Consider the following 12,568-nt stretch of genomic DNA (forward strand, 5'->3'; position numbering starts at 1 on the left):
CCTCAAAACGGCTTTCTCCCAGGACGTTCCTCTCTAGCAAGCTTGCTCCTCTTCAAAACATCACTCCCAGCTGCACTCCCTTTCTTCCCCCCAAGTCAGCTCATTTATATAGCTCCACTGATCAAGGCCCACCCTGAATGGGCGGGGCCACGCCTCCATGGGAACATCTCATCAGAATTATCTCCCACAGCTGGGTGGGGCACACTCCAAGCAAATCTAACCAACACCAAAACTTCTGCCCCACACAAGACTATAAAGATAATGGCATTTGGGGGACACAATACACTCAAACTGGCACAACTAGTAATGAACAATCCAAAGAGTAAATCAACAAAAAAAGTTCATTTACAACAGCAACAAAAAGAGTCAAATAACTAGGAATAAATTTAATCAAGATGTAAAGGATTTGTATAGGGAAAACTATAAAAGATTGCTGAAAGGAAATTAAAGAAGACCTAAATAAATGGAAAGATATCCTGAGTTCATGTATTGGAAGACTAAGTATTATTAAGATGTCAATTCTACCCAAAGCAATACACAGATTTAATGTAATCCAACAGCATACTTTACAGAACTGGAAAAGCCAAACATCCAATTTATATGGAAGGGTAAGTGGTCCTGAATAGCCAAAACATTTTCATCTTGAAAAAGAACAGGAGGATCCAAGATGTTGGATTAAGAGAGACAGAGCAAAATACTTCTCCATGAAAAACACTTAAAAGACAGAAAGTGCTCCAGAATACCAGTTCCAGGGTTGTACCGGCTGGAAAAGGTCTGCTACATCCACGGCGACTGTGAACTTGGTGAAACCGAGAGTCTGTGTTCAAAAATGAGGCACACCCCTCACCTTCAAGGCTGGCGGCACCAACTGCACACAGAAATTTGGTGCACTGATTCGACCTCCACAAGGTATGGACCCCCACTCACCACAGTGACAAAGTTGGGAAGAAGTGACTTGAGGGTAATAGGTGGCTCTGGGGCGCCATCTGCTGGTAAGTCAGGTAAAGTGCAATCCAACAAGTTGTAGCTTTGACAAATTATGGATAATTGTTCAAATAAGCCTGTATATCCTAAAAGAACCCTATCAAGATAAGGAAATGCCAAGAGGCCAGAAACAACAGAAAATTTTAAAGCATATGAAGAAACCAGAAGACATGGATAACCCAAACACCCAAATCAAAAAATCAGAGAAGACACAGTACTTTGGGCAATTAATCAAAGAAGTAATTGCAAACAACAAGATCATGGCACAGGATATAAAGGACATGAAAAAGTACCTAGAAGAGCATAAAGAATTTGTAAGAGTAAATAAAAAATAGACAATCTTATGGAAATAAAAGAAACTGTTGATCAAATTAAAAAGATTCTGGATACAAACAGTACTAGATCAGAGGAAGCTGAGGAAAGAATAAGCAAACTGGAAGAGTGCAGGCTTAAAAGTGAAAGTACAAAAGAAAGAATGGAGAAAAAAATAAAAAAATTCGAAATGGATCTCTGGGATATGATGAACAACATAAAGCACACAAACAGAAGAATCACTGGTGTTCCAGAAGGGGAAGAGAAGGGTAAAGGTCTAAGAAGAGTATTCAAAGAAATTGTTGGGGAAAACTTCCCAGCCCTTCTAAACAACATAAATATGCAAATCATAGATGCCCCACGAACTCCAAACAGAATAAATCCAAATAAACTCACCCCAAGACATATTCTGATCAGATTGTCCAATGCTGACAAGGAGCAAGTTCTGAAAGCAGCAAGAGGGAAATGATTCACAACATACAAGGGAAACAACATAAGACTAAGCATTGACTACTCAGCAGCCACTATGAAGGCAAGAAGGCAGTGGCATGACATATTTAAAATTCTAAAAAAGAAAAATTGCCAACCAAGAATTCTTTATCCAACAAAGCTCTCCTTCAAATTTGGGCAAGTTTAAAATCTTCACAGACAAACAAATGCTGAGAGAATTTGCTAACCAGAGACATGCCCTACCTGAGATACTAAAGGGAGCCCTACCAGCAGAGAAACAAAGAAAGGAAAGAGAGGTATGGAGAAGGGTTCAGACTAAAGTGATTTAGTAGAGCACGTTAAAGGAAATAAAGAGAGAGAGGGAAAAAAATATATCTGACAAACAAAAGCCAAAGGATAGGATGGCTGATTCAAGAACTGTCTTCACAGTAGTAACATCGAATGTGAATGGACTAAACTCCCCAATTAAAAGATAGAGATTGGCAGAATGGATTAAAAAACATGAACCATTAATATGTTGCTTAAAAGAGATTCATCTTAGACACAGAGACAGAAAGAAATTGAAAGTGAAAGGATGGAAAAAAATATTCCATGCACGCTACAGCCAAAAGAAAGGAGAAGCAATATTAATCTCAGATAAACTTTAAACGCAAGAATGTTTTAAAAGACAAAAAAGGCCACTAATAAAAGGGACAATTCAATAAGAAGAAATAACAATCATAAATGTCTATGCACCAAATGAAGGTGCCCCAAAATACATGAGACAAGCATTGGCAAAACTAAAGGAAGCAATAGATGTTTCCACAATAATTCTAGGAGAGTTCAATACATCTCTCTCTCCTATAGATAGATCAACCAGACAGAGGACCAATATGGAAACTGAAAACCTAAACAATCTGATAAATGAATTTGAATAAAGACATACAAAGAACATTACATCCCAAATCACCAGGATATACATTCTTCTCTAGCGCTCAAGGAACATTCTCCAGAATAGATCATATGCTGGGGCATAAAAAAAGCCTCAATAAATTTAAAAAGATTGAAATTATTCAAAGCACATTTTCTGATCACAATGGAATATAACTAAAAGTCAATAACCATCAGAGACTTAGAAAATTCACAAATACCTGGAGGCTAAACAACACACTCCTAAACAATCAGTGGGTTAAAGAAGAAATAGCAAGAGAAATTCCTAAATATATAGAGATGAATGAAAATGAGAACACAACATATCAAAACTTATGGGATGCAGTGAAGGCAGTATTGAGGGGGAAATTCATAGCTCTAGATGCATACATTTAAAAGGAAGAAAGAGCTAAAATCAAAGAACTAATGAACAAATGAAGAAGCTAGAAAATGAACAGCAAACTAACCCTAAACCAAGTAGAAGAAAAGAAATAACAAGGATTAAAGCAGAAATAAATGACATAGAGAACAAAAAAACGAGAGAATCAATAACACCAAAAGTTGGTTCTTGGAGAAGATCAAGATTGACGAGCCCCTAGCTAGACTGACAATCAAAAAGAGAGAAGACCCAAATAAACAAAATAATAAATGAGAGAGGCGACATTACTGTAGATCCAGAAAGAAATTTAAAAAATTATAATAGGATGCCAACAAACTAGGTAACATAGAGGAAATGGACAATTTCCTGGAAACACATGAACAACCTAGACTGACCAGAGAAGAAACAGAAGACTTCAACAAACGAATCACAAGCAAAGAGATCCAATCAGTCATCAAAAAGCTTCCCAATACAAATAAATGAAAAAATGTTCTGCTTCAGTAGCTCTTAGGGAGATGCAAATTAAGACCACAATGAGATAATGTCTCACACCAATTATATTGGCTGCCATTAAACAAACAGGAAACTTCAAAGCTGGAGAGGATATGGAGAAATTGGAACTCTTATTCATTGTTGGTGGGACTGTGTATTGGTACAGCCACTCTGGAAGACAGTCTGGCAGTTCCTTAGAAAACTAGATACAGAGTTACCCTTCAATTCAGCAATTGCACTTCTCCATATATACCCAGAAGATCTGAAAGCAGTGACATGAAAAGATATCTGCACGCCAATGTTCATAGCAGCATTACTCACAATTGTCAAGAGATGGAAACAACCCAAATGTCCTTCAACAGATGAGTGGATAAACAAAATGTGGTATATACACACGATGGAATACTACGCAGCAGTAAGAAGGAACAATGTTGTGAAACATATGACAACATGGATGAACCTTGAAGACATAATGCTGAGAGAAATAAACCAGGCACAAGAAGAGAAATATTGTATGTTACCACTAATGTGAACACTGTGAAAAATGTAAAATAAATGGTTTATATTGCAGAATGTAGGGGACATAGCAATAGACAGCAAATAGTGAAGGGGGAATGATAATCTAACAAGAACAGATAAGTTACGGAGGGTAAACTTAATGTTATGGGAATGCTCAGGAATGACTATGGTTTGTTAATTTCTGGGGTGTATGGTAGGAACAAGTTTGCAGAAATGTAGTTATTTTAAGTTATTTGTTTTTCTTATTCCTTTCTTGGGTTATAGTCTGTTTATTTTCGTGGAGTAAGGTAGGAACATGTTGGAAGCAATATCATTATTTTAAGGTTATTTGTTTTTTCTTATTCCTTTGTTTTGGTTTTGTTTGAAATTTTTTTATTGTTTGTTTTTTAATTTTTTGATAAAGCTAAAAAAAAAAGAAAAGAAAAAGAAGAACAAAATTGGAGGACTCACACTTCTTGATTTTAAAACTTATTACAAAGCTACAGTAATCAAAACAGTGTGGTACCAGCACAAGAAAAGACATAGATGCCAATGGAATCGAATTCAAAATTCAGAAATAAGCCCTCATACTTATGGCCAACTGATTTTTGGCAAGGGGACCAAATTCACTCAGTGGGGAAAGAATAATCTCTTCAACAAATGGTGTGAAGAGAACTGGATAGCCAAATGCAAAAGAATGAAGTTGGCTCCTATCACACTAGATACAAAAATTAACTCAAAACTGATCAAGGACCCAAATATAAGAAATAAAACTATAAAACTCCTAGAAGAAAACATAAGGAAGCACCTTCAGGACCTTGTTTTAGGCAGTGGTTTCTTAGACTTTACACCAAATACATGAGCAACAAAAGTAAAAATGGACAAAACTTTTTGAATGAAACTATTTTCCTTACTTTGATATAAAAATAAAAATAATAAGAGTAACAGAATCTAAGATACATAATAACAATGATCAAATCAAACTGATAATACCAAAGATTTAAAAAGACACTAATTTCTGAAGCAAAAAAGTAAAAAACAGATTGTCTATTTAGCTGTTTTTACAATATCTTAACTCTGTTTCAAAGCCACATATAAATTTTAGTCATGGTATATGAGCATCATTTTCTGAGAGGTAAGGAAACCAAACAACATGGCATTTCCTAACCAGCATTAAACAATAGGTTTCTCCTTAGAAAACATCAAATCATAGGTCAGCAAACTATACAGGCAGGGCAGGAAAAACAACTAATTCTTTCATTATTAGTAATAGAATCTATTAAATTTCAGAAATAAAAAGGGAATTTTAAGAAACTTAAAATTTGAACGATATGTGGTAAAAGTCACAATCAAGACTAGAAGAACTGACTAAAGAAGTCAAGAACTGACTTCTTTCATGACTTGTTCATGCTAAGGCTGCATGGTTATTATTTGAGCACTTAAAATGTGAGGGCTAAAGAAAACCTCAAAATCATTTGAGGAACACAGAGCAAAAAAAGACAATACTGTTTATAAAAGATCCAATCTGAGTTCAGGACCCAAGCAAGGTAGTTTAGGGCCTGGCAGTCTGTGGCAGAGACACAGAAGGCAGTAGAATCTAGCCACAGAAAGACAGGGATGGAAGTTCAGTATCTTAGCAATTCCCTAATCGAGCAAGGACCAATGGCAAAAGTTTCAATAAAAATACACGGAGCTGGAGACCTTAGACCTTGTAATAATCTCTCTCCAATCACCCTGACCTAAAAAGTGGGTTAACTCTACTAAAATGATAAAAGGAATGAGGAATTATATAGCATATTTGAACAATGTCTGAATCAAAATTTTCCTAGCTGAACTAGGAAAACAAAATCCATCGTAACCAAGATTGCTCAATGCCAATGGTTATTATCTCAGTCTTAATTTCAATTAACTGTGAGGGTATAAATGTGGTGAGGGGATGCCTTGCTCAGGGAATTTCAATTTGCAAAATAAGTTCAGAAGAGCCCATGCCCCCCCCCCACCAAAAAACAGTTCAAATAGTAAACATCAACCAACCATTTAAAAAAAATTATTGTTTCTACATTGTGTCAACGTGTTTTAGGTACTGAGATACAGAAGCAAAGGTCATTTCCATAAAGCTTATATTCTGGAGGGAAGAGACAGACAAGAAAAATAAATAAGATAATTCGATAGAAGTTTTATGAACAAAATATGAGAATATTAAGTGAGAGTTCTTTTTACATAGTGTGTCAGGGAAGACCTTCCCAAAACATGAACACTCATTTGAAGATCTCAGGAAAGAGTTTTCTAAACAGTGGAAATAGCAAGAATAAAGACCCTTACACAGAAATAAGCTTGGCATTTGGAAGTAAAAGAAATCGGTGTGGTGGAAGCCTGGTGATGGAGAGGAAGATAAATATGAAAACAGATGGGAAAATAAATAGGAGTTAGATATGTAAAGCTTTGCAGTATAAGTGGAATAATGTGTTGGGGACAGAACAGAAGATGAAGTAGAGATAGAGATTACTGACAACTCTTTAAAAGTTCTGTTTTCAAGAGAAGCAAAAATATAGTTCCAAAGCTGGATCGACATGTCATCAAAGAACTGCTTGTTTAAAATAGAAACACTACAGCATGTAGTGTAGCTGATGGCAATGATCGAGCAGAGGAAGAAAAGTGATGACGGGGAGAGAAATAATAGGGGCAAAATTTACAGAAGGTGAGAGAAAATGGAATTCCAGGGATTGAATTTTGCCAGGACTGGAGATCTTTATCCATTATAACATGAGAGCAGGTAACAAGAGCTGGTACAGATGAAGGTAAGCTAGTGAATTTGATGGCAGAAAGAAGACCAAGTTGCCCTGTGATGGCTTTCACTTTCTCAATCAAGACAAGGTAAGGAAAGAGAAAAGGGGCTTGAAATTGGTTTAAGGAAAATATGTGAAATACTGATTTTCAAGAATAAACATACTAGAGGAATTGTAGGAATGATGGCAGGGTTGAGTGTGCATTTGAGATTGAGATTGTATGCTTAAAATGACACTAGTTGGCAAAATTGGCAATTTTTCTCCATCCATGTTCAGCTCTAACGTGCAATAAATAAGTTGGCCAAGTTGGATTTAATTGTCTTGTATTTTGCCAGGTGAGTAAAACAGAAGAAAACAGGGAAAAGGAAATTAAAGGGTATTTCCAATGAAGGACCACTAAATTTAAACTGTGTAAGGAGAGAAGAAGGGCATGGATGCTTCATAAATACATGTCATATCCCCAAGCAGTCTATAAACTCAAAAGCAGAAACCACAAGTTCTATACCATTTATATGTCACCAAACAGTGCTACAGTGTAAGCCTCTGTTGCTCAATTAATGAGTCTTCCCCAATAACAAAAATAACTCCAAATAACACAAACTCATCTGAGAACTCCAAATGATACAAACTCATCAGATTAAAAAAATAAATAAAAAATAAAGCAGTGTTCTAAAGGTCTGGAAAGAAAATCTAGAGCTGAAATGCTTTAATCCTAAAGAGCAGGTACCTGGGTTCCCATGATATTTCCACATAATCAAAGATTAATTGCTGGACACTAATCACAGGAAGGCCACAACAACAGAAATTAAAACTTAGCCAAATTAATTAACTTCATAAAGGAAAATAAAGCTAATTACTACAGGGCATCCATCTAAGAACAACTTCTTGCCCCACAGAGTCAAAACTACTCCACTGCCAAGCACTCTCTCAGAAAATGCTAGTCAGGTGGACTGGAACTGTAGCCTATCTTATTAAAGGAATTTAAGATAGTCAGCTATCTGATCCTCTCCTAGAAAATTTATAGAAATTACTTAAAGTCATTCATTTTCCCTACTTGATCTATTTATTCTTTCCATATTTAAATAATGTCAAGGAAATCATAGAGAAGACAAAATATACTTTTAGTAGGTGAAGCTCAAATAAAAACTCTCATAATCTTCTGTACTTATAGATCTTCAACTGTTTTCCCCATGGCCAAAATAAATGGTTTAATCAGCTAAGCGTAATAGAGAAACATTGGGAAAAAAAAAGAAAGGTAACAAGCTGAGGTCACAGTGGCTGAGAGATCCCAAACAGAGTCGAGAGGCTATCCTGGAGGTTTCTCTTATGCAAGCTCCAGCTAGACATCTCAATTGGCCACAGCATTCCCTGCCCTTACCAAAAGTAGTTCCCAAATACCTAGGTCCCTAGCTGATATTCTATAAAAGATGCACTCACTAAGTTTTATCTTCCAGAAACTTAAATCCACTAGAGTGTTCCTATATCAGACAAATCCTAAAACCCAGAGGCAACAGCCTCTTGAAGATCAACTATCAGATGCAGCCCCCTTCCCCATACTGTCGACACCCCTTTTAACATGAACAAGTTAGAGTGCTCACTGCCTAGATGCCCCTGATGATGGAGAAAGAGATTAAGTGAGAGGAAGGAGCAGCAACAAGATAAGATTGAACAAAGGTCTATGAGTACTGAAACTTTATATAATTATATATATATTTGAATGCTGGGGTGTTGGAATGGCTAAAAGGAGGTAAATGACATGGTGGAACTGTAGCCCATAGCATCCCTTGGGATTTGCTCTATAGCTGCTCGTTGAATTGTGCCTTGAAGGTCTTCACCTTTCTATATATACCTTGTATTGCATAATAAGGAAAAAAATGAAATTGTGGAACTGTAACCCATAACAATTTCTGAAATTACCTATCTGGCTGCTTGTTGAGCTGTACATTGAGAGATGACACCTTTCTATATGTATGTTATATTTTACAATAAAGGAAATGGCTGAAGTTGTGGAACTGTGACCCATGACATTCTTTGAGTTTTGCTAACTACTTCGCAAATCATACTTTGAAAGTCATCACTATTATGTACATATGTTAAAGTTCACAATTCTAAAAATGGAAAAAAAAAAAGAAAAAGAAAAATTGGGTCTAGATAACATGTTAAGAAGAAAAACAGAGACAGAACTATGCTAACAGGAAAAAAAGGTTTGGTTGCCAGGCTGTATTCCTACTCAAGTTACCAAACAGAAAAAAACCATTATCAAAGAATTAAAATAGCTTTCTTATTTGTAACATAAGAATACTAAAGTAGATACTACTAAAGTTTTCTTTCTACTCCCAAAATTCTAGTTCTAGTCTATTGCTTTGGGCTTCCCTCTTGCAAAGGTTTTTGAAAGGGTTGCTACATGAATTAAAGGAAACTTGCCATTTTTAAAGTAAGGAAAAATTAGGCAACTAAGCTAATTATTAGTGGCACTCTCCTTTACATGCAGCCCTTTGTTTCACATTCACTCTTCTGACACACATTCTCCTTTACTTCTCTCTCCAAGCCTACTGGTAGCACCATGTTAATCTGAATGCCTCCAAGACTATGAGATTAGTGAATCCAGACACGGAATTCATTTCAATAACAACAGGAGCTAACAGTTTGCTAATTCAAGTCAGAAAGTCTTATCTCTATTATTCCCAGGACCTAGTACCTAATACATAACAGACCCCTAATTTAGCTCCTTTATATAGTTTATTACACCAGTAGTTCTCAAAGGGTGGTCACCTGGGAACTTCTTGGAAATGTAAAATCTCAGCTCCAATCCATAACTACCAAATCAGAAATTCTGGGTGTGGGTCCAAGCACTTTTTTTCCCCCTTTTAAAAAGCCCCCCAGGTGAGATTCTGTGCACACTCAAGTTTGTATTAAATAAGCCAAGAAATCACTTCCTTGTTCTTTACTGCTAACAAAAAAAAAAAAAAATACTAATTTCTCTCAGCTGTCATCACTTACAAATCCTTGGGTCCACGTGTTGCTGCCAACCCCTTTAGCTTACTTCTCTCTCCAGCCTGCATATAAGATGAATTTTGGAGACAGCTTGAATTCAAGTTCTGGCATTAGTGTTAATTAAATTTTTGGAACTTCAGTTACCTCATCTGTAAAGTGCAATAATATCTCATCCTCCCTGAATAAGAGAAAGCTTACAGAAAGGGGCTTAGCAGTGTGCCTAGCACATAACAAACCTCTAATAAATTTAAGATTTCTTTCCTTTCTTACCTACTCTATCACCTGTACCAAGTCCAAGCTGCTTTACACAGACAATGCTCCTAAAGAGGATGGTACTCTGGCACCAATGTCTCCTATTCAGTAAAGCTCTCAATAAGGTTTTTAATCTTTTTAAATACCACAGGAGGGAAACGGAAAGTAGAATCCTATAAAACAGCTATAGATCAGCAGTTCTAAAAGGTGGTTCACAAACCAGTAGAAAAGGGAAATCATGCACCTTTGTAACTTAAACAATTGACATTAAACAGAACATATGCACACAACTTTCTTTAAAAAAAAAAACAAACTGCTTTTTAACAAGCAGCCAAAATAAATATTATTAATGGTAAGGACATAAATACTAGACTTAAGTGAGAGGGGCATTTCAAAGTGCAAGAAAACTAGAACATATAACCCATATTAAAGAGATCCATATCTTCAAAACCCAGTTCCCTAAATTTTCTAGGGCATTCTCTCTGTAAAATTCTCCATCCTGGTGTTGCCAACTATGTCTTCTGATTTGGGGGTTCAAAAATATATGGTCACCAGGAGAACAACAACAAATAGCCACTGCCATGAATGAGACCTAAAAGTTGAAGAGTATTAGTTTTTCAAAGGTTGAGAATTTTAAGAGATTTTTACCATAAACAATTCCCAACTTCAATTCTTCACTCTGAGTCTAATATTAAAATGTTTAATTTGACTTCCTTGACTACTTATCTTTGTAAAGGGATGAAAATGGATCAGTGCATGTGATATGTGATTTTGTACTAATATTTCACACAGTAACCAAGCTAGGCACATTAAATTGGCACTTTCAGTTTCAATACTTAATTCCTCCTGCTGATACATACCTAAGATAGAGCAACCCTCTACTTTTGCTATTCTGTTTGAGTAACCAATATTCCAATCTGTAGACCTGAGGTGAAATTTAAGTTTCAGAGAACTCTTAAGAGTAAAATTAGCTGTAAATTGAACGACACCATACTGGTAGATGTAAAACTACGAACTTAGTGCCCTGCTCTCCGGGAACACAGATTTACAACACCGTCTCCTTAATGCACCAACCTAACAACTACTACACACGACACAGTGGATAGTAATGTGATGGCTACTCACATTTTTGACTGTCAACACTGTCCCTTTCACTTCACCCAGCCAATATGCCGCTCCCACCCCTACCCAGGAGCTCCAAAGCCAAAGAACCCTCCTCATTTGGCCACCTTTACCGCCACTTCCCAGCACCACTGACCAACAGCATTCCCAGCGCCAAGCGAAGGTCCCAAGCGAGCCCGGAAGCCGAAGGGCCAACCAATACCCGACAGCTGCCCTAGTCTCCGCGTCCCGGGACAACCCCGAGGCCGCGCTACCCCCATCTCCTCGGACCCCTTCAGCCACGCTCCACACTCCAAATACGCTGCCCCAGTCCCACGGCCTGCCGATCCCCTCACCCTTCCCCAGGCGAACCCGGAACCAGGTACCGGCCCCCGCCCAGGGGCGGGCTCAGGGCCAGACTGGACCGCGTCCCTTGGCTCCCGCACGACCACCTGAGTCGTCCCAAGGCTCGCGTCCGGGCACAGGCGGGAAAGAGCCGGAGGGTCTGGCCCCAGAACCCCCTAGTCCGGCCAGAGCACGGGCGGGAAGGACTCACCTTCGTACTGCAGGTCCACCAGGACGAGCAGGAAGGGGAACACCGAGCCCAGCCGGCTGGTCACAGAGCCGGGGGCCACCATATCCGAGGGTGCGGGGGTGCGGAGGAGGAATGGTGACGGGGCGACCAGCTCCCGTCGGCGCTAAGACTGTAACTGCGCCCGGCAGCTGTCGGCACTAGCTCCCAGGCCTCAAAGGCTGGTAGCGCCGATCACTAGGGGGCAGCGGTGGGCGGGACTCGGAAGACGCCACGCCCCTGAGCGCCGCCGCTGTCCAATCGCTTTCTTTCTGCGAGTTCTCCTACTGGGTTCGCCTGGGTCGTGGTTCGCGCTGATAGGCTGCGGAGGCCGCCGCCCCGCCCGGTCTCTGATAGGGTAACGTGGAAGCCCGAGACGCGGCTGCGTCCGTGGTCGTGGAGCTGTCAGAGAGCTCCAAACCGCCGCGGCGAACCGAGGGAGGCAGCCCCGGAGTCTGCGTGGTGGCCACGGAGTCCGCATGCGCAGGCCGCGAAAGCTCTTTGGGCCGTCCCAGTGCGCTCGGTTGGAGAGCCGACTGATTTCAGCAATCCGTGGTTTTCCCATGTGGTATTTGGAAAGGAAGGTGAAGCCACCGCATCCGAAATGAGAAGGGCAAACATAGCTCCAGGAAGTCTCAGAAGAGCGTTAAAGCGCCTAGAACTCAGGTCTTGGAGTGGTCCAGTGAACTCCACAAGTCACAGCGCCTTGCTGCTTCTCGTTGCGCGTTTCAAAACGGATTGAAGAGTAAACGAGAAACCGGAGCAGCAGAGGCTCAGTGAAGTTGGGTGATAGATGGAGTTTGAAGAATGTCAGGTACAAACAGATGTCAATTACTGACA

General features: G+C 39.1%; 1 protein-coding gene across 1 annotated transcript in view; it reads right to left on the reverse strand.

Annotated features, from left to right (window-relative positions):
* Positions 1-11,934, reverse strand: part of DNAJC3 (DnaJ heat shock protein family (Hsp40) member C3) — a 132,059-nt gene extending 120,125 nt beyond the window's left edge. Inside the window, exon 1 of the mRNA XM_037799693.1 lies at positions 11,714-11,934. Within this exon, the coding sequence (XP_037655621.1) occupies positions 11,714-11,795 (82 nt within the window). The 5' untranslated portion in view covers positions 11,796-11,934. The remainder of the gene's footprint in view (positions 1-11,713) is intronic.
* Positions 11,935-12,568: the final 634 nt, after the last annotated feature.

Source organism: Choloepus didactylus, chromosome 12 (assembly GCF_015220235.1).
Source record: "Choloepus didactylus isolate mChoDid1 chromosome 12, mChoDid1.pri, whole genome shotgun sequence".
In the NCBI taxonomy this organism is placed as follows: Eukaryota; Metazoa; Chordata; class Mammalia; order Pilosa; family Megalonychidae; genus Choloepus; species Choloepus didactylus.